The sequence below is a fragment of the Zalophus californianus genome, chromosome 4 (genome assembly GCF_009762305.2).
Source record: "Zalophus californianus isolate mZalCal1 chromosome 4, mZalCal1.pri.v2, whole genome shotgun sequence".
NCBI classification, from domain to species: domain Eukaryota; kingdom Metazoa; phylum Chordata; class Mammalia; order Carnivora; family Otariidae; genus Zalophus; species Zalophus californianus.
Window position 1 is genome coordinate 78990485 of NC_045598.1, and position 21590 is coordinate 79012074.

A 21590-nucleotide genomic window follows, 5' to 3' on the forward strand; every position below is an offset into this window, starting at 1 on the left:
ATGGAGAGCTCAGGTATAGTAGACACAGACAGCTAAAGTGAGCTCCCCTCCCCCAGGCAAGGTGGGATTTTCCCCATACCTGACTCTTCCCAGTCCTGGATGCCTTCCTAAAACCACCACAGCCCACCACAAATGAGTGCTTATGCCCCCCTCCCCCACACAGGTGCCCCCCAAATGGTTTGGTTTAAAACGATTATGTTCTGATTCTTCATGAGCTTTTCTTTTTCTTTTTTTAAAGATTTTTTATTTATTTATTTGACAGAGAGAGACACAGCGAGAGAGGGAACACAAGCAGGGGGAGTGGGAGAGGGAGAAGCAGGCTTCCCTCGGAGCTGGGAGCCTGATGCGGGGTTCGATCCCAGGACCCTGAGATCATGACCTGAGCCGAAGGCAGACGCTTAACGACTGAGCCACCCAGGCGCCCCCTTCATGAGCTTTTCTGCAAACAATTAGATGTCCTGTGAGCCACTACCCCCCTAACATCCCTGCAGAAGATGCACACGTCAGCACCATGGAAATGGCACGACACTATATGACATCTCTAAACAGTTACAGAGACATGTTGGATCTCCTGTCCAACCAAGCATCCACTCTCACTTGTCCTTGCCTCTTTGTCTCCTGTCCTAATTATACCTGTGAGGTAGGCACTCAGATAAGCTGGGCAAACGGAAATGAAACCTAGATTCAGCTAATACCCCCTGACCATGGATAATGTTTATGTGCATTGCCAGTTGGGTGTTTTCTTCAACCCTACAAAGCAGACTTGACATGGAACATCAAGACCAGTCCACTCACGTCGACCCCAGCATTGCAGAATCTTCCCATGACTAGCATTTCTGTGGCAGTAATGCTCACAGAAGCTCACACCGTGACAGGAAGCTACACACGCACAAAGGGTGTCTAAATACCATGTGGGGCACACCAGGGAGATGAGTGAATTCAAATGGTCTAAGTACATTTGTACTTTGTTTTCTCCTTAAAAATACACACACACACACACACACACACACACACAAAACAGAAGACCCACTGAAAATGAGCGTGATATGGAGTAGTGCTCCTAGTAGGATGGGCTGGATAAGAAGGGTTTTGCATTTGTTTGGCTGGGTCAGTTTCATCATCAGGTGTTTGAGGTAAGCAAGTCAGTGGTGGTTTCTCTCTGAAAGAGCCCCCTGCGGAGCTCGCGGTATGGCCCGCATGGGTTTGTTTCTGCGGCTGAGCGGGTTCGACCAGATGACCATATGGCAAAGGCTCCTGCCTTTCCAGCTGCTCAGAGTTTCTTTCTGGCTGGAGCGAATGAGTAGTGTGGAGATCAGACCTGTGGAAGGAGATCAGAGGGGCTCTTGTCATCTTGGTTTTGTGAAAAGATTGCACATCAGCTTTTAAATTTTAAAAGTTAAACAGCTGTCAATCAATTGCTGAAGGAAGTTCAGCGGAGGATCCTGTGATTCTGTCAGATCACCAAGGATATGGGCTATGCTTGTTTCCTTGTCTGAGAAAAGGCTGGACCAGATGACCCCTCAGGTTCCTCTGGCGCTATGGTGTAGACGTTATAAAAACTCAGGCCATCTGTGTGCACATGCTTGCCTCTTTGAGGGAATCTACACCCTCTGTGCGATTTCCAAAGGCTGTCATGGTAGCTTTTATTGGTTTGATTTTTAGCCTAAAAACGTTACCATGCTCTTCCTGTCTTAAAAGCCAAGAAGTCATGACTTAGGTCATTCATGGGGTACAGAATTCCCTTTGTATAGTTCCCAAGAAGGTGGCTCCTGGGAAGCATGAAAATCGGAAAGGTGGGAGACATTGGAGCTAGGGTTTAGGACAGCAGGCTACAGATCAAAGCTCAGTCATTATGTCCAGCTCCTGAAGAAGGGGACACCTTTCTAACTGGAGACATGCTCTCCAGTTAGAAGGTACAGGCTGAATTCTTATACCAGTTGTGGGGAGTGGGAGGAGTGTCAGTAAGGAGGGGGGTTAGACGGAAGCCTGCCCAAATCTAGACAACATGTGGTTTATCAATTATCTAGCTTAAAAATCACACATGCTCTTGAGATGATTAATTTAGTATTAAGGGCTAAGAACATGCTTTGAGGTGGGGCAAAGATCCCAGGCAAGGCTGCAGGTACTTCAGAAACTAATTGATAAGGGTAGAAAATATGCATGGAAACTCTTTAACAATGAATAAGGATCAGACTCAACACCAAAAAACCAAAAAATCCAATTAAAAAATGGGCAGAGGGGGGCGCCTCGGTGGTTCAGTTGGTTGAGCATCAAACCCTTGGTCTCAGTTCAGGTCTTGATCTCAATGTTGTGAATTTAAGCACTGCATTGGGCTCCACAATGGACACAGAGCCTACTTAGAAATAATAATAATAATAATAAATTAAATTAAAAATGTGCAGAGTACCAGAATAGACATTTTTCCAAAGAAATGGCCAGCAGACACATGAAAAGATGCTCAACATCACTAATCATGAGGGATATGCAAATCGAACCCACAATGAAATATCACCTCACACTAGTCAAAATGGCTAGTATCAAAAAGACAAGAAACAATAAGCGTTGATGAGAATGTGGAGAAAACAGAACCCTCATGTGCTGTAGGTGGGAATATAAATTGGTGCCGCCACTCCGGAAAACACTGTGGAAAAGAGAAATACCATTTGATCCAGTAATTCTATTTCTGGGTATTTACCCAAAGAAAACAAAAGCACTAATTCAAAGGGATACACGCATCCCTATGTTTATTACAGCATTATTTACAATAGCCAAGATATGGAAGCAACCCAAGTGTCCACTGATAGATGAATGGATAAACATGTGGTATATTGTGGTGAGCACAGCCTAAAGTATAGAGAAGCTGAATCATTATATTGTACACCTGAAACTAATGTAACATTGTGTGTAAACTATGCCCAAATAAAAAAAAACTAAAAAAAAAGATGTGACACATATATACAATACAATATTATTCAGCCATAAAAGAATGAAATTCTGCCATTCATGACAACATGGATGGACCTAGAGGGTATTATGCTAAGTGAAATAAGTCAGACAGAAAGACAAATACCATGTGACTTCATTTATACACAGAATCTAAAAATCAAAACAAATAAACAAGCCAGAAACAGACTCATAAATTCAGAGAATAAACTGGTGGTTGACGGAGGGGAGGGGTAGGAGGGTGAGTGAAATGGGTAAAGGAGATAAAGAGATAGAAACTTCCAGCTGTAAAATAAATAAGTCATAGGGAGGAAAAGTATAGCATAGGGAATATAGTCAGTAATATTATAACAATATTGTATGGTGACTATGGTGAGCATTTGGTAATGTATGTAATTGCCAAATCACTACATTTTCACAATTTATGTTGTATACTTGAAACTAATATAATATTGTATGTCAACTACACTTCAATAAAAAAATAAAATTGCAGACAAAAAAAAAAAGACTAAGGATCAGAAACTGATCTGAGTTGTTCCTGCTTCTGGAAAACACGTGTGATGGTCACTAATTTATAAGCCCCTTTAGGACGTTACTAAGTTGACTGATCATCAATCACCTAGTTATCTACTGAAACCTTGACCCTCACTTGTTTCCATAAAACAGATTGTGACATTCCACAAACCTCATCCTGAAGGATATTTTCCAGTACTGAGTCCTTTAAGAATTCAAAGCATTCTTGATAACCAGATACACTGCTCTCTAGATAATGAAATGCTGGTGGTGGTCCTCAAGCACAAGTGAGGCTGGGAAGCCACCAGCCTGCTGAACTTCCTAAAGCTGTGCTGTCACGTGTGTTTGGAGGCAAGTTGTGAATGTTTTCTAGAACTTATTGAGAGAAACTACCTTTTTCTTGTTTGTAAGAGACATTAAGGGAAATTATTTCGAAGTGGTATAATATAAACAAGAATGTAATTACTATTTCTTTCATGACATTTATTTATATACAAAGTTTTACAAGAGAATTTTTGCAAACCTGTATAAAGGTAGTATGTCATTAAGTCAGAGTTAGGGTTTGAATAAAAAATTTATTATAAAAATATACCAATTTAATAATTGTGTTGCAGTAGGTTTTCTATTATAATATTTGTATACTAAAATGTGACAAACAAAATAGAAAAATGGTCACATCTAATAAGGGGGAAAAGTTTGGAATTAAATGCTGCAGATCACAGATCATCAGCGTCCCTTACCTGGCCCAGAGATGACCTGGTTTTAGCCCTTTGAGAGAGAATATACCCGGTTGGGGTGGGGAGAACATTGATAGTTCTAGGAAACACTTTTGCTACCCAATGAGTTATCAAAGGGGTTCATAACTGCAAGTGGCTTTCAAAGAATAATTTTCTACAGGTGTAAACAAACACCAAGTATAAGATTTATAAATGAGGAAGAGTGGCTAGAAAATCTAAGCAGAACTACCATTCCCTAGACAGATGCCTATACGTAGGCATTTCTGGGTCCTCTAGGGAGATGGGGATAAGGTTAACATTTCAAAGCTGTCAAGTCTCTACTAGACAAGAGGAAGGGGAAAAATTCATCGCAAGCATGGCTTTGGAAAGGAGTGTTTCAATCAGTGGTAAGATTTGTGGGTTTTTTTGTTTTGTTTTGTTTTGTTTTTTGCAACTAAGAGACTGGTGGGAGGTTCAGCTATAAAGGAACATATTTAAAATAGTAGAGTACACTTAAAAGTTTTCAAATGTGATTATAACTAAGAAGCAATTATACAAAACAAGTCTCAACTGCCATATATAGAGAAAGATAGCTTTTGCTAAGATAACTGGAAAAGATGCTTTAGGTTCTGCATTATGAAAGCAGTGCAGCTAGAATGTGGTGTGATTCATGAGTAAACAGTATCCTGAATAAGGCTTCACTATTCTACATACCACTTACGCTCACCCTGGAAGAGACAGAATTTTTATAAAATCTGAATTGATGTAGTAAGACAAATTAGTACTGGCCAAAAGTCTGCCTGCCATTTTTTCAGAAGTAGATAGCTTCAGGATGCTTACTTTTTCTACATTTTGATAAATTCTATTCACATTTTATCTACTTTTGGCTAAAGTTCCAGTGCCTTTAAGCTTCAAAAACAGAATTTGAATCCCATTATTCCAAACTGATTATTTTAATCCTTTCCACACTTACTAGAAGAATATATGTATCTACCCTGAGTATAAATAAAGCATATATTATTATATATCACTGATGTAATCTAGAATCTAGGAGTAGAGTCCATCATTATAACTTTATTCTGGGACAAATCACCATATGGTATGTACAGCTATATGTGTTGAAATTGAAAACTTGTCCTATGAATTCTTTGGTTAAGAAATTTCTAAATGGGAAATTGGGTGATTTAATAATATCAAATGCAAATGAGAGATCACTTAAAACTTCTTAGGGAGTAAGTTCAGAAGTAAGGCTATATAATTTTAAGAAAACAGCAAATAAGGCCCTAAGAGTTTAGTTCTTTGATTGGATAAAAAATATAAGTAAAATACTTAACAACTTTCAAACTTAATTAAAAAATAAAATGGGGTGAAACATTGAAACTGAGAAAAAAAAAGAAACTGGTTGGAGGAATGAGAATTTTATAGGAAATAAGATTTTGCACATCTTTGCCTATTGGAGAAATGCTTTGATTTTATTCTCGAGGTAAGTTTGGACAGAATGGCTGAATTAATTTGTCCCATTAAAATCCCAGGCTTGGGGCACCTGGCTGGTTCAGTCAGTAGAGCATGTGACTCTCAATCTCAGGGTCATGAATTCAAGCCCCACATTGGGCATGGAGCCTACTTAAAAATTTTTTTTTAAAATTCCCAGGCTTAAGCCAAGGCGCTTGGGTACCAGTGCCTCTTCCAGTACTTTCTCTAGTGCTCTCTCTCTTTCTGGGGAACTGGGATGGGGTAGACATGCTCCTTACATGGAGCACCATGCCAGGGCAGGATCCTGGAAGCAACTATCCCAAGGGTTATCATAGGCCAGGATACACACTTTCTATTGCTTCTTCCTCCACCATCTTGAGATTATTTTAATTAATTAATTTTTTAAGTAATCCCTACACCCAATGTAGGGCTTGAACTCACAACCCCAAGATCAAGAGTAGCATGCTCTACCAACTGAGCCAGCCAGGCGCCCCTTGATACTTTTATACAGAAAAACAAGCCCTCTTCCTAAAACAGACAATAATCTTGCTCTAACCAAATATGTCCACCATTGAAATGGAGTGCCAGTTAATTTCTTTCCTTTGAAACTCAAACATATGACCAAAAACATAAATGTCAAGTATCCCAACAACCCAAACATTTTAATACTCTCTCCTATTTTCCCTGCTTCATATTTCTAAAACCCAAGTCTTTTCACTATAAGCAAAAACATATGGGAAAGTTCTTTTCAAAAATGCTCTCCCACACCACCCAGATAGCTTCTTGATTATAAAAGGAACCTCCACAACCACTGACTGAACAGTCCCTCAGCACAGAACTGGTGGGGAGTGGTGGGGATGTGGTGGGGATGTGGTATGGGGGTCACTCTTGTGGGAGGCATATCTGGGCCTTGGGGCCCCTCAGGCTCAGTGGATCAGTCCCTGAGCTGAGGATCTGCCTCAAACAGCGGACTATGAAAAAGGGGCAGGAGTACCTTGGCTTGTTGGCTGGCTCCAGCGGCGCGAGGGTGCAAAGGAAAGTCATGAATTTCAGTCTGCTGTTTAGCAAAATTCACAAATACCTGGAGACAAGAGTAGGAGAGCAAGAGTAGGTAGATGTTTCCAGAAAAATGGTGTCCTCGACCCATCCTCCCACCCACTTTCTGTCTCTCTCCCACAGCTAATGTACAGCTCCACTAGAGCAGCTGTGTCCTGCAGGAGGGGAGGGTGGCCCACCCACAAGCCCAGCCTCCCGTGCCCAGGACAGGCTTGTTTCTTAGAATTCTGAGCTGAGCCAAAGGAATTCCCAGGGGAGGATTCAAAGGACTCTGGGTAGATGCTCAGCTAGCAGCATCCTCCTAAACCTGTAAAGAAACTGAAAACAAACAAACAAAAACAAAAGCAGGAGTCCGATCTCCTCTCTTCTCTGTTCTTTATTCAATGTGCAGTACGGCTGTGATTCCTGCCCCTGCCTTCATCTGCTGGTAAGAAGGTGCTGGTGTGCCGGAGAGCCAGCTCCTCAAAGCCTATAGGAGACTTGCCTATTTCCACGGCTTTATTAGACAGTCTTAAGGATGTTTATTTAAAGCAAACAGATAGCAACAACAGTAACCCCCAGAGACAACTCAAATGTCCAAATGGATGAATGGATAAACAAAACATGGTCTATACATATAATGGAATATGACTCAGCCTTTAAAAGAAGGAGATTCTGACATGCTACGATGTGGATAAACTGGAGGACATTAAGTGAAATAAGCTAGACACAAAAGGACAAATGCTGTATGATTCCACTTATATAAGGTATGTGGAGTAGTCACTAAAAAGCAGAACAGTGGTTACCAGTGGCTGGGGGAAGTGGTTCATGAGGAATTCTTGTCTAATGGATATACAGTTTCAGTTTGGGAAGATGAAAAATTTCTGGAGATGGATGTTGGTGATCCGTTTCACAATAATGTGACTTACTTAATGCCACCGAATTGTACACTTAAGAATGGCTAATTATGTTATACATACTTTGCCATAAAATTTTAAAAAGTGATCACATTAAAAAACTCTGATTCATGGCATGCAGGCTTATCAAAAATCCCCAAATTGAGCACTTTGAGTGGGTGCATTTGATTGAACGTAAATTAAGCATCAATTAACATTGATTTGAAAAGGAAAAAAAAAAAGCCACCACCACCAACCAGGAAGGATGAAATAAAGTAACAGTGCAGTGGGGAAGGATGATGTAGTCAAGGAAATTTGCTGATGACTAAAATATCATTAGAAGACAATTTCGGATCTACCAAGCTTTACCCTAACAGACAGAGGAACCAGAGCATTAAAAATCAGGCATGTGGTGCTCCCTCTCATGTGGCTTCCAGCCCAGTATGCACACAGCCCCCCTCCGCACATGCGCCCGTCAGGCAACCTGCCTGGTCCAGCGTGGTCTGCGTGACGGAGTACTCCTCGATGAGCAGGCTGTCCTTGTGGGAGATGAGCAGCTGGAAGATGCGGGCCAGGGAGGAGGAGGAGACCTGGAACTGGAGCATGTTGTAGTGTCTCTCCCTCTGCACGCTGCCCGGGAAGTTCCCCTGGAAGAACTGCTCCACCAGATTCAGGTCGGGAAGCAAGTCTTCCTTCGGGGATTTGATTTTCATCGTGACAATGTAGCCATCTCCAAACCTAGGCGACACACAGGGTAGCACGGCATGGGCCTATTAGTAGCTGGGTCTGAGGCAATTCTGAAATAAGGAATAGATTTGCCAAAAATATTGGGTATGAAAGGCCCATACTATAGACCCTGTGTGCATGTTTAAAACTAGTAGGAAAAAACCCATGACAGTTCCTGGAAAAAACAGTTTGATACTAAGTTTGTAGAGGTCCAAATGTCTGTGTGGTGAAGTGAGTCACCAGACCTGTGTCACAGCTTCCTCAGTCCAACTCCTGGAGGCAGGGATGCTCCCTGCTCCTTTCCCTCCCATTTACCTGCTGAAGTCAAAGGTGGTTTTAGCCCCTTGTGGAGATCACAACCTGCCCACGAAGGCCTCTGGAACTAGTGTTTACTCAGTAATGGAAAGCTGCCTCCTCCTTCAAAGGGATCCCCAGGAGGGCACTAAGACTTGGGAAGGCAGCACTTCCCTATGGAAACTTCCAGAACAAATGGGAGCTGCTAGGGTCGGGACCATCAGCGTTTCCCTCTTCCCCTCACCAGGTCACCCACAGGTGGATACAGAATGGTCCACTAAGGAGTGTGTGCATGAACAGCTGGCTTCCTTATATGCTTATGTCAGGGTATACTGTGTCAGTTAGAATTTATTTCAAGGCTCCCTCCATGACCAACAACCAAGGGTTGCTCCCCTCTACAATAAAATACCTTTCCTTTCAGCTCTGGAAAACTGACTGTCCCTCCACATGGCAGATATTCCCCTCTCACCTGCTCTACCATGAGGATACTGATGAGAGGGAAAGCAGTAGGGAATCCACACATGTCTCCTGCAGTTGGACCCAGGAAGCTAGAACACGGCTCTGGTGACCTCATATGCTCAGCTGACGTCCCCCCTAGATATTCGTCCAGCATCCAAGCTGTAGTTGCTCAAGAAATCACAGGTCAAATAACCCAAATGCAGCTAATCTACTAGACCTTCCTCTCAGTCACTCATCTGCCCTGATGCATATGAAGGATGATGTGTCTTGGGCAACAGTCTCATGGGTACAAGACGACTAAGCATTTCAGCCTAGATAAGGTTATGTACTGTTCCTTTTACCAACTAGCACAGTGACTTTATATTCTGGGCTCATAAAAAGTGTTTGTTAAATAAATGAGTAATAACTACAAATCTACCCTTCCTAGTTCATAAAGCATATCAGAATGCAAGGAAGCATGGCATTATTATAATAATCTCACTTTAACTGATTAATTTTGGCTTTGGCACACAAAATATTATTAATAATGCATTATTGACAGCAGTTTACAATTTATGGGGACAGGGTAATCCTACTGAAGATTACTTAGCATTGTTGGTTTGTCATATACTACACGGTCACTTCTCAAACTCAAAAGCATAAACACGTCTGAAAAGAAAACTGATCCTCAGGCTATTTGATCTCCTAACCATCCCTATGTTGGTCATGGGCTCCTATTAGGTCATTGGTGCTGGATCTGTTGGGATAAGTGGGGGGATAATGAGACAGTGGTAGTGACCCTCCCTCATCTCAGCCAGGCTCTGCATATGCCCCAATCAGAACCCCACCTGGAGACTCAGGGAACCCTCAACCACAGGCAATTAGCCCAATATAGAGAAGTTTCTTTCAGCACAGCAGCTTTCTCTGTCTGCCGCTGTGGAGCAAGGCCCAGACCACATGCCTCTGCCAGTGGGGTCAGGGCAGCAGGACCCTCCCAAGTGTCAGTAGAGAGCACGGGGCCTAGTTGACACCACCAAGGAAGGTAACAAAGTCAACCCCCAGCCTATCCTTACTTGTACTTGAGGTGCTGAATGGTGCCCAGACACTGAAAGGTGCCCTTTACCATGATGGCCAGTCGGGTACACAGAGCTTCACATTCTTCCATGCTGTGGGGTAGGAGAGAGGAAGTAAGGAGGGGCGAGGGCTCCTGTCTGCCCACCTCTTCCACCCCAGCCCCTGGGAATCTCTTGCCTGTGGGATGTGAGGACCACAGCTCTCCCTTCCCTGATGATGCTCACAATGGTGTTCCATAACATGCGGCGTGCCTGAGGGTCCATGCCTGTGGTGGGCTCATCCTGTGGGGAGGCAGAGAGGGCAGGGAACTGGGCTTGGAGCCAGCCTCTCCTGGTTACCGCACCCTCCTTGGCTGACTCCCTCTGAGCAGCTCTGCTCTCTGGCAGACAATATACAAAGTGTTCCCCCCTCCCCAAAGTGAGCAAGACTTAAGGAACCCAGGCTTCGGGTACGGAAGGCAGGGGGTCAACCAGGACAGTAAAGAGACATTATGCATCTCCATTGACCCATTTCAGCCCATCAATGGGTTAAGGTTGATTAAGGCAATGGCAGAATTGTCTTGAATATAAAAAACCCAACAAACTTACACATAATTTGCAAGGAGGGAGACAGATAGCCCAGGTGACTTGTATGAGTCACCTCCCAGCCCTGCGACCCCTGCCCTCATAAACCCCTGACTGCATGAGCACAAGGGCCTTGGGTCTGGTGCAGCTCCAGGGAGAATCTCATGAGTCTCTGATCCAGGCCAGTGTTCCTGCCCACTTTGCAGCCCGAGCAGACTTCCTCCAGCAGTAATTTCTGACCAGAGGGGCTGAACTTCCCTGCTATGAGCCTGTGGGCCCATAACAGATTTCCCAGGGGCTCAGAGTGAGAATATGTTGTGACTCCAGTTTCCCCCAAGAGTTGTGAACCAAACACTGGGTTGATTTGCTCAAAGCAAGCAGTACAGGAAACAGTCTAGACAAAAACAGATGGCTGCATTTTCCAAATCCGCTGGCCCAACCACAGAGATGCAGCTCTTGGTTCAGGCCCTCGGGCCCCTCTGTCCCCACACGTCCTGGTAACCCTCACCAGCAGCACCAGAGGTGGGCAGCCCATCAGGGCGATGGCTGTAGAGAGTTTCCGCTTGTTGCCTCCACTGTAGGTGCCAACCAGGCGGTCTGCATAGGGCGACAGGCCCAGGCTCTGAATACTCCAGTTTGCCACCTAGGGAAGAGGAAGAAAACCCACTGTGAAAAGACAAACAAGCTAACTTCCACCAATTCGAAGTCTTAGGCTCCCAGATCTCACACCATCAGGATGACAGATACAGCTAGGCTGACACAAGGTCACCTACTGGCTCGGGGGTGGTTCATGGGCTTCAGGGGCCAGACATCCCCTTTCCATACTGTGCCTTACATTGCAGTGTGACTTGGTGCAGCCCCTGGAGAAATGACTCTCAGCCTTATGAAGGGCAAGGCAGTGCTTCTCACGTAGGGTCCCAGACTATGGGTAAGAGTGGAAGAGTCCCAGGGTCTGATGGTGGGTGTCAGACCTGTTGCTTCCACCCCACAACAGGGTCACACTTGAAGTCTGTTCGCATCTAATATACACATATCGAGCCACTGCTATGAGTCAGACACTGTACTAAGCACTGGAGAATAATGGTGAACATAGCCATTGCTGTCGTACTCACAGATGGAGTGGGGGATGACACACAATTGAACTAAACAGAATAATGACAGATTGTAAAATTGCTTTGAGGAAAATCAACAGAAATTATGACAAAGAATACTGTGTGTGTGTGTGCGTGTGTGTGCGTGTGTGTGTGTGAGTGTGTGTGAATGTGCGCAGGAAGAAAACTAGAGAAGTCTTTGGAGACAAGCCCACCATGTTTCTACCTTCTGTACTTATTGTACCTCTGCCTGGAATGTTCTTCCCCTAGATATCCCCATGGCTCACTCTGTCAGCTCCTTCAGGTCTTCACTCAGAGGTCACTTCCTCTGTGATGTTGGCCCTGTGCCACCCTACCTAAAAATTCTTTCCTACTTTACTTTTCCCCTACCGACTTTTCACTTTTAAAAGTATATTTTACTTACTTATCTATTTATTATCTGTCCTTCCCACTAGAATGTAAGCTTCACTTTTAACTTCTTATTTGGAATAGTTTCCAACTTACAGAAATGTTTAAAAATAAGAATAATAGAAAAACATTCATAAACACTTCACTCTTTTTCTCTCTCCCTTTCTTATGTTGGGCGTGTGTGCACATGCACATACATATGCACACACATATTTTTTCAGAGCCATTTAAGGTATGTATCATGGCCCTTTACTCCTAAATACTTTAGTGTCTACTTCCTAAGAAGAGGAATACTCTTACATAACCACAGTACAGTTATCAGTGTCAGTAAGTTTAACATTATTCTGATACTTTCATCTGATCTACCTTTCATAGTCTAGTTTTGCCAACTGGCCCAATGATGTCCTTCATGGCATTATTTTCTATCCAGTACAGGATGCAGTCTAGTGTCCATTACTCAGTCACCGTTGTCTACTTAGCTCCTGTGATCAGGAACATTTCCACAGCCTTTCTTTGTCTTTTGTGACTTTGATACTTTTGAAGAGTACAGCCCCGGTATTTTTTTTTTTTAACAGAACGTTCATTTGGAGTTTGTTTGATGTTTTCTCATGATAAGATTCAGGTTACATGTTCTCAATCAGAATATTATGTATTGTTGTGTCCTTCTCAGGGTATCACCTCTAGGGGCAGGACATGTCCAGGTGCCCCTCATATGCGATGTTAATTCTGATCACCCAGTTAAGGTGTTGTCTCATTTCTTCATTGTGAAATTATGATACTTCCTCCTCACAACCAATAAGCAATCTGTGGCAGATACTTTTAAGCTATATAAGTATCTTGCTTCTCATAAAAAAATTTCCCCTAGATTTAGCAACCATGGTTGATTCTTGTACAATCCAATCTTTACTATGATCACTATAAAATGATTTCCCAACTCTAGAATTCTTCCACCCTAATCAGTCGGCTCTCAGCATGTGAGTGTAGGCAAGAACCATCCCTTTTCTCTTATTTATCTATTTAACAGTATGGAGTTATGAATTCCTCTGTTGCCCCCCATGTTTTATAATTGATCAGGGTATTTATTATTTTGATGTTCAAACTGTACCCCGTTTGGCTATGGGGAGCCCCTTCAAGATGGCTCCTGTGTAGCTCTGACATGCCCCTTCCCCCCCTTTTTTAAGCACTTTACTTTCTGGCATAAAAAGATGTTTCAGGCTCGTTTTATACCTATACTGTCCCAGCCCTGGAATTTGTCATTGCATAGTGTTATAATAGCATTGTATGGTGACAGATGGTAGCTACACTTCCTGTGGGCATAGCACAATGCATGGAGTTGTCAAATCACTATTATACACCCGAAACTAATGTAACATTGTATGTCAACTATACTTCAACAGAAAACGGGGAAAAAAGTAGAATTCTGCATTTGCTCTTTTGCCGTTTGCTTTTTTTACTTAGTATCTTTAGGAAATAACTCCATATCAGTTCACAGAGATTTTCTGTGTATGTGTGTATGCATAAGACTTTATTACGTGTATGTACCATAAATGATTCGACCAATCTTCTATGCCTGAATATTTAGGTAATTCCCAATGTTTTGTGACTACTAATGCAATGAATAACCTGTGCATATAGATTTTGCCCTGTGGGAGGTATATCCTTGGGGTAAATTCCCAGAAGTGGGATTGCTGAATCAAAGGGTAAATGCATACATTGTTTTGTTAGATAGGAAGCCAGGGATTTTCTTGTTTTGTTTACTGCAATCCCCCCAAATATAACAGTATTTGGCATATAGTAGACACTGAGAAAGCATTTGTTGAATGGACAGCACGTTCCAACTTTCCCATCTCTAAATAAATTCACTCTCATGAAATAGGCTTAGGGTTCACCAAACTCCTGAGTGGCTACAAGAAACTATTTTTTACCCTCTCAATTTCATCTGCTGGTACACCTCGAAGCCGGGCATAAAGGTAAAGATGTTCTCGCCCTGTGAGCATGTCATCGATTGCATCAAACTGAGGACAATAACCCATATTTTGATGGACGTCAGATATATTGGTTAAAATACTGCAAGAAGAAAAAGTGATTAGCAAGTTTTCTTCAAAGGAGGGGGGAATGACAACAGAGCTGGGGCTGGAGAGCTTCTGCCAATGGGATAAGCAAGATACCTCTTCTGCTTTACTTCAGAAATGTACATAACATTTATGAATCAAAGCAGGGGCCCTTTGGTTAGAAACTGATGAACTTCTAGAAATCTGAGCTTTGAATCCAATAGATCTTTCCAAGTTTCTCTGTCTAGGATAAACTGAATAGCTGTTACCCAAAGTCAGCTTTAGTTTTGGAGTAGATCACCTCATATGTGGTTTTAAAAACAAAGGGAAGATCAGACTTTAGAAAATGACCAGTGAGGGGTGCCTGGGTGGCTCATTCCGTTAAGCGTTCAACTTGTGATTTTGGCTCAGGTCATTTTCTCATGGGTCTTGAGATCAAGCCCTGCATTGGGTTCCTTGCTCAGTGGGGAGTCTGCTTGAGGTTCTCTCTCTCCCTTGCCCTCTGTCCCTCTCCCCATTCACTACACACACACTCTCTCTCTGAAATAAATCTTTAAAAGGAAAAAAAAAAAAAGAAAATGACCAGTGATTTCTGATCCCTTTCAGACATTTGGGACAGAATCAGAGAAGATGCATACTCCCTAAAGGAAGTAAACTTCCCCATCTGGGCTTACTGGCAGAGATACAGTAAATGAAAGAGGAACCAGTTAGATCCCTATCCAGAGCAAGAGACTGGCAGGGAACAGTGAGGAAGTGAATTGAGTTCTATCAACTCCCTTTGACTGATAATTCTCCCCCACTAGAAAATACTTTGCCTTGATGAAAAAATAAACTGTCTAATCTGGTCTAATCTCTCCCTGCTCTCTCTGCTTCCCCTGTAGCTTAGGATCTATGAATAAAAGATGGATGCAACAGGATGGGACAGAGAGGCACCATGCAGCCCCCCACTATAATAAAAAGCACTTCAGGTGCAGCTGGGCCAATTAAAACCACCCAGCGAGGCAAGGAGAGTACTTTGCCAAGTTCACGGGAGCTGCCCTACCAGAGGAACCCAATCCTGCATCTTAAAGCTACAGTTGTGTTCCAGTTTCCACTTCATCTAGCTCCCATCTTTTAGGTATCAGGCTGTGTCTTACTTGGACTGTCATCTGATGTCTTGTGGTAAATGCCATTATATCCTCCTGCCCGCTATCCCTTGGTCCCCCAAGACTCCTTTTGTTACCACTGTCAAGTTACCTGCTTGGTTGCAGGCTAAGCTGGATCTGCAGATGAGACAGACTCAGCCATGGTCTAGCTTCACCCCTGCTTGTTCCTTTGCTCTAGACCCAAAAGGGATGGCTGGGGAAGGCTGGGGAAAAAAATTCATCCTGGCTGAGCCATGTCCAGTGGGCCTTCAGCCATGAGGCTGAGGATGGCTCCCAGGTGAGGGAAGGAGGCCCGGGTCAGGCAGATGCTGAGCAGAAGTCAGCACTGTGCAACTCCATTTATAAACCAGGGCAGAGGATTCCTCTGGGCGCATCTGATGCCTATGAGCTCTGCTGCTCAGGGAGCAGCCTGGAAAGTGGCAAACAGCGTAGGTTTGTGTTCCTGATCCTGGGCCATAGAGGACCAGTCTGTTTCCTCACACCTTGTTAGAGAGTGCAGCAGGCACCCTTCAGAATCCAAGGACACATGCCAATTTTCCCTTTATAAATTCTCCTTGTCCTGGCAAAGCCAAGCATCAGCACGGAATAGCCAAATCAGACTAAAGCCCATGAAGGCTCTTAAACCAGTCCCCATCTAGAAACTCGATCCAGAGAAAGGGTGCTTCCCCACAGCGGTCCTTAACCTGGGACCCAGGGATCCTGCAGGATCATAAATGTGCTTCAGGCTTCAGTAAATTTCCTTAAACTCTTTGCAAAAATGTATGGAGGGAAATAATGGGGGATAATGGTGTGCGTGTGTATGTATTTTTAAAGACTTTATTTTTTTTTTAAGTAATCTCTATACCCAATGTGGGGCTTGAACCCACAACCCCAAGATCAAGAGTCACATGCTCTACCAGATGAGCCAGCCAGGTGCCCCAATAATGGTCTATTTTTATAGGAAGAAAGTACAAGTGTTCATCAGATATTTAAAGGAGTCTATAACCCCAAAAAGACTAAGAACCACTGACACAGTGCTTCCTAGAAGTTTCCAAGAATCCATGCTTACAGGGGCATGTCTTAACAATCACAATTCAATTAAATTTCCCAGAGAGTCTGTGTCTTGTACTTTTTAGACCATGCTTTCTGGGAGGCCTACTCTTCTGCACAGATCTTCCATGCTCTTAGGATCATCCTCAGTACAGGGTGTGATGCTCACTTTCCCTATGCTGGGATGGGAACATGGCCCAGGACCTGTGAGAGACACCCTGAGATGGGAGGAGCAGGACACTCACCTCTTGCCTGCTACAGTGGCGTCACCTGAGGTCACTGTGGTGTCCCCAGTAAGCATCCTGAATGTGGTTGTTTTGCCAGCTCCATTCACGCCCAGAAGACCAAAGCACTGAGGGAGAACACACAGGACTGGCCTCATCCTAGAGCCCAAGCAGCCCAAGGAGTGGGGACTGTGAGGCCCTAGGGCAAGTGTGTGGGTAGGTGGGAAACACTTTCGACCTGGGCTGCTGTGACGGAGGCCACTAGCCATGTGTGCTACAGGCTAGCAGAATTTGCTACCTCGAGATAAGCCACTTTGGCATAAGGATGATTTTGAGCTGAAGGCAATTAAGAAGCAGCAGATACAAAGCTCTCTGGGGGCGCCTGGGTGGCTCAGTTGGTTAAGCAACTGCCTTCAGCTCAGGTCATGATCCCAGGGCCCTGGGATCGGGTCCCGCAACCGGCTCCCTGCTCAGCGGGAAGCCTGCTTCTCCCTCTCCCTCTCCCCCTGCTTGTGTTCCCTCTCTGTCAAATAAATAAATAAAATCTTAAAAAAAAAAAGAAATAAAAATTCTCTACCCTCCCCTGTTTGCCTAAAAGCAGGACATAAGTTTACAGGGTGTCCTCTCTTGCTCTCAGCCTGGAAACAGCACCAGAGGAATCTATAACAAACATTACTAACTAGCCTTTATCTACCATCAGTTTCCCCCATATTTGCCTTTTCCATAATTTGCCACCCCTACTGACTCAAGGTCCTTTTCCTTTGTCTTGTCACTTCTCTAAAAATGTATCATCCCTTTGCCAAGACGCTATATAAGCCCAAGTTCTAACTACCTCTCGTGTCATTTATCTCTGATCATTCCCTAATAAATGTCTGTCTGTTTTTCTCTTCTTAATCTGTCTTTCATCAGTCCGACTTACAGAGCTCTATCCAGAGAACCCAGGAGGGTAGAGGAAAGAGGATTTTCCTCCCTTATAGTGACTGCTGAGCATTTGAAATGCATCTGGTCTGAACTGACATATGTTATATGTATAATACATACCCTGGATTTTGAAAACTTAAAACAATAAAAAGAATGTAAAATATTGCACCAATGTTTTATATAAATTATGTATTGACACGACAGTATTTCAGATATATTAGGTAAAATAAATCATCAAAATTAATTTCATTTTTTTTTTTTTTTTTTTTTACTTTTTTCATGTGGCTGCTAGAAAATTTAAAATGACCTCTGTGGCTGCATGTGATTTCTCTGTGATAGCCCTGCTGTAGGCGGGGAGAAGCAGCATGCACAGGAGTCTGCAGGGCACCCACCTCTCCAGGGCGGACTCCGACACACAGCCTGTCCACTGCTGGGCTGGAGGTGCCCGAATAAATCTGCAAGATGCAGAGAAACTGGACTGAGAACCGAGAGAGAGTTAGAGCGGGAAGGGAAGAGAGAGCAAAGAGCAGAGGATAGGTTAGGTGAGAACTATTGACGCGAGGAGCTTACATATTGGCACGGGTGTTCAGAGGGGTGTTGTGAACCCCAGGAAACCTCGAAGCTGACCCACTGTGCAGAGACGGAAGGGAGAAGCGTGAGTGAGGCTCAGTGCAGGGGCTCACACTGAGGTCCTGTGCCAGTGCCCAAGATGAAAACTGGGGAGAATGCCCTGGAATTAGGTGTTCTTGGAAGGCAAGTTATAACACAGCAATGAACACCTCACATAAAAGTAGGAAAATGGATTGCTTGTGTAGGCATACTGCAAGGCAAGTTACAATGTTGTGACATCTGTGGATCCAACTGGCACCTCCAAACTAACTTGTCTACACCTAGTTGCTTACCTTGGTTAGTTCATTTAGGCTTAAGATATCAGTTTTATTTCTCCCATTAATAATTCTTTGTCTTTCTTCAGCCACATCGTCATCTTCATCTATGATGGGCTCCTTAGCAGCCTCGGCAATCCTAGAGGAAGGAAGGGGAGAGGACTGGGTTGGTGTGCAGTGTCTCTGGTTTCTAGTCCTGGCCTCCCCATGTATGACCTTGGGTCTGTCACTGAACCTCTCTAACCCTCACCTCCTTCAACCATATGGTGGGGAGGGGAAAAGAGTGTGTGCCTCATAGGACTGTGGAGAAGATCAACTCGGCACAGCATCTGGCACAGTCAGAACTCAAAACCTGGCAGCTGATGTCATTACTACACTTCATCTATGGTAAGCACTCAGTAAATGTCACCTGTCTCCCACTTATCTCTTGAACTAACTCCTCTCTCAACCATTTGATCAAGTCTTGGCCCCCAGCTCCTGCTGGCCTTCCCTGACTCACTCCCAGCCTCTACAGGCATTTCCAGGGCCTCAGCGTTCTCTTCCTCCTGTCCTGCCCAACAGAAGCCTCCCCATCCTTAAAGACACAGCGCCTTCTCTGAAACCCTCCTTGACCACCTTGGCCTACAATCTCACTGGCCACATCTAATTCATCTCAAAATCTTGTCTTGTCTACCATTTATCCAATCAACCTATTTTTCTCCATCTCCCAATGCCTCCATTTCTATTCAGGCCACCACTGACTCTTGCTTGGGTGCCAAAATGGCCTCCTGTCTGGTCTCTCTGCTTCTAAGCCTGGCAGATCATTCACCTGACTGATTAAAACACCCCAACAGCTCCCTGTGGCCTTCAGGCTTACACTTGAAGTCCTCAACAAGGTGAGGAGCATTTCAAGACTTGGCTCTGCCTCTACAGGCTCCTCTTTTGCCCCTCTCACCTTCCCCTTTCTGTGAACTCCCCACAGGTTAGCTTGTCCTCTACCAAAAGCACCCTTTCTTCTGCCCTTCCCTTCTTCTCTTTGCCTGGTTGCCTCTCAGCATGCGCATGGTCGTGGGCTTCCTGAAGCCAGAGGTCCTGGAATGCTTCTCTGGTGCTGTTTCAGGCCTAATGCTGCAAGACTTGCTCAGTTGTCTGACACCAGAGTTTGAAGCTACTGAGTCTTTTTTTTTTTTTTTAAAGATTTTATTTATTTATTTGAGAGAGAGAGAATGAGAGATAGAGAGCACGAGAGGGAAGAGGGTCAGAGGGAGAAGCAGACTCCCTGCTGAGTAGGGAGCCCGATGTGGGACTCGATCCCGGGACTCCAGGACCATGACCTGAGCTGAAGGCAGTCGCTTAACCAACTGAGCCACCCAGGCACCCACTACTGAGTCTGTTTTGGTAAACAAGTCTGCCTCCTCCCTTCTACTCCAAGGTCTCTTCAAGATGTGGCCAAAGCTGTAGAAGGGGGCCTTTGAGGGCCAAGGGTCCCATGGACATCAATTCCCCACACTGTCCCCCATAACTAACACCACTTCCTGGTCCATTTTATTCTAAGTGTGTTGGCACCCGTTATCTCATTCAATCCTCACAGCCCTATAAGTAGGGAGGTCAATTTGTTTCTAGTAACTCGATTCCCTATGGGTTAAAACCTAAATCAAGTCCTCTGTATCTTTATTGACATGTAGCCTGACTCAGCCTGAGAGGATGAAAGGGTAAGAAACAAAGCGCTGTCCAGGAAAGCACGTTCCAAGGGCCCAGTGATTTGCAGTTCAAGGCCCTGGGCTGAGACCTAGTGAAGGTCAGCCTGGATAGCAGAGGGACAGCCTTCTGGAAACCTGAGTGCCCATGTCAGAAGGAGGCAAGTCCTGGGTCAAGAAGCCAGGGAAGAATGGCACAGCTGGGCTGGGTCACGGTAGGCAGTCACTGCCCCCCCTTTCCCCAGAGGGGCACAATCCCTGTCCCTCTCCCTTCACACTGCTCCTGGCTTCAGTTGCCTTGGATATCACCCCATATACTCCCTGTCCCCACTCTCATATCTCCAATTAGCAAAAGGGCCCACCTTGTCTATTTTCTTGTGAATGCCTAAATCTATTTCCCAGTACTTTGGATCTCCCTTAACTATCATCATTTGCAAGGCTATTATCCAACTTAAAATGAGTATCTGTTAATGAGGTGAGAGGGATTAAATATTAGCGGCTGAAATTAAATACTGTATTTTAAATACTTTAAAGTTTAGATTCTTTACAAATTCCAACGTGCCTATTTTAATGTCTCTCCCCGTGTGTTATCCAGAACAAGCCAGGGTTTAAGGGTGTAAAAGCCATCATGGAGTGGGGCTAGTGAGGAGACAGAAGACTACATGGATGTGAAGCCACGTCCCTGGACAGATGTAAGGAGCTGCCCTTGGCACCCTTAGGGCAGTTGTCTGAACGTACCATCGGGTAAGGAAGAAGTGGTGCTGGATGAGGATAGTCAGGAGGAAGTACACCACCCCTTCTACGGCCATGGCAAACAGGTTCTTCCCAATCAGGTCCCACTGGAACGGATTTGCCGAGTGCTCCTCACCTGCGGACAGGAATGAAGTCCACTCAGCTGCCCCGGCTGCTTCCAGAGACCTAGTCACAACGTCTGGCCCAGCTAGACCAGGCCTTATGCAAAGGAGTAAGCAGGAGCTGAACCTAGGCCTCTCATCTCGGTTGCTCGAGTCAGAGTAGGGAAGTCGGAGTCTGCTCTTGACCCCTCCTGTGGCTCCTCAGACAGAGGCAACTGATCCCTTCTGGGCAGAAGGACACTCCCATACCAACCAAGTGTCGCCCGGCTCCAGCCCAGGCTGCAGGTTGGGCATAGGAGCTCAAGTCGGAGTCTGCTCTTGACCCCTCCTGTGGCTCCTCAGACAGAGGCAACTGATCCCTTCTGGGCAGAAGGACACTCCCATACCAACCAAGTGTCGCCCGGCTCCAGCCCAGGCTGCAGGTTGGGCATAGGAGCTCCCGAGGCAGCCCGCCCCCGCACAGATGGCCTGGGGCCATGTTCCACGGGTCTCAAAGGCCACCCACCGAACCGGGCATAGACATCCGTCACAGCCTGGCTCAGCGCCAGGTCAATGAGGCCCCGGCCCAGGCAGAAGTGGGGGAAGATAATGAGCAGCTTCCTCAGCATGGCGTTGAATCTGAGCAGCGGCTGAAAC

At 44.8% G+C, this 21590-nt stretch overlaps 1 protein-coding gene across 7 annotated transcripts in view; it reads right to left on the reverse strand.

Moving 5' to 3' along the window:
• Nucleotides 1-949: 949 nt before the first annotated feature.
• The window catches only part of ABCA4 (ATP binding cassette subfamily A member 4), a 131638-nt gene continuing 110997 nt past the window's right edge, over nucleotides 950-21590 (reverse strand). For all 7 annotated transcript variants that reach the window (XM_027603436.2, XM_027603442.2, XM_027603448.2 and 4 more), the window contains 12 exons: nucleotides 21460-21583; nucleotides 20839-20968; nucleotides 18443-18563; nucleotides 17933-17995; nucleotides 16641-16747; nucleotides 14096-14237; nucleotides 11180-11314; nucleotides 10286-10389; nucleotides 10108-10200; nucleotides 8065-8314; nucleotides 6640-6726; nucleotides 950-1318 (listed from right to left, as the gene is read on the reverse strand). In XM_027603436.2, coding sequence (XP_027459237.1) covers nucleotides 1313-1318; nucleotides 6640-6726; nucleotides 8065-8314; nucleotides 10108-10200; nucleotides 10286-10389; nucleotides 11180-11314; nucleotides 14096-14237; nucleotides 16641-16747; nucleotides 17933-17995; nucleotides 18443-18563; nucleotides 20839-20968; nucleotides 21460-21583 — 1362 coding nt within the window. In that variant the 3' untranslated portion in view covers nucleotides 950-1312. The remainder of the gene's footprint in view (nucleotides 1319-6639; nucleotides 6727-8064; nucleotides 8315-10107; nucleotides 10201-10285; nucleotides 10390-11179; nucleotides 11315-14095; nucleotides 14238-16640; nucleotides 16748-17932; nucleotides 17996-18442; nucleotides 18564-20838; nucleotides 20969-21459; nucleotides 21584-21590) is intronic.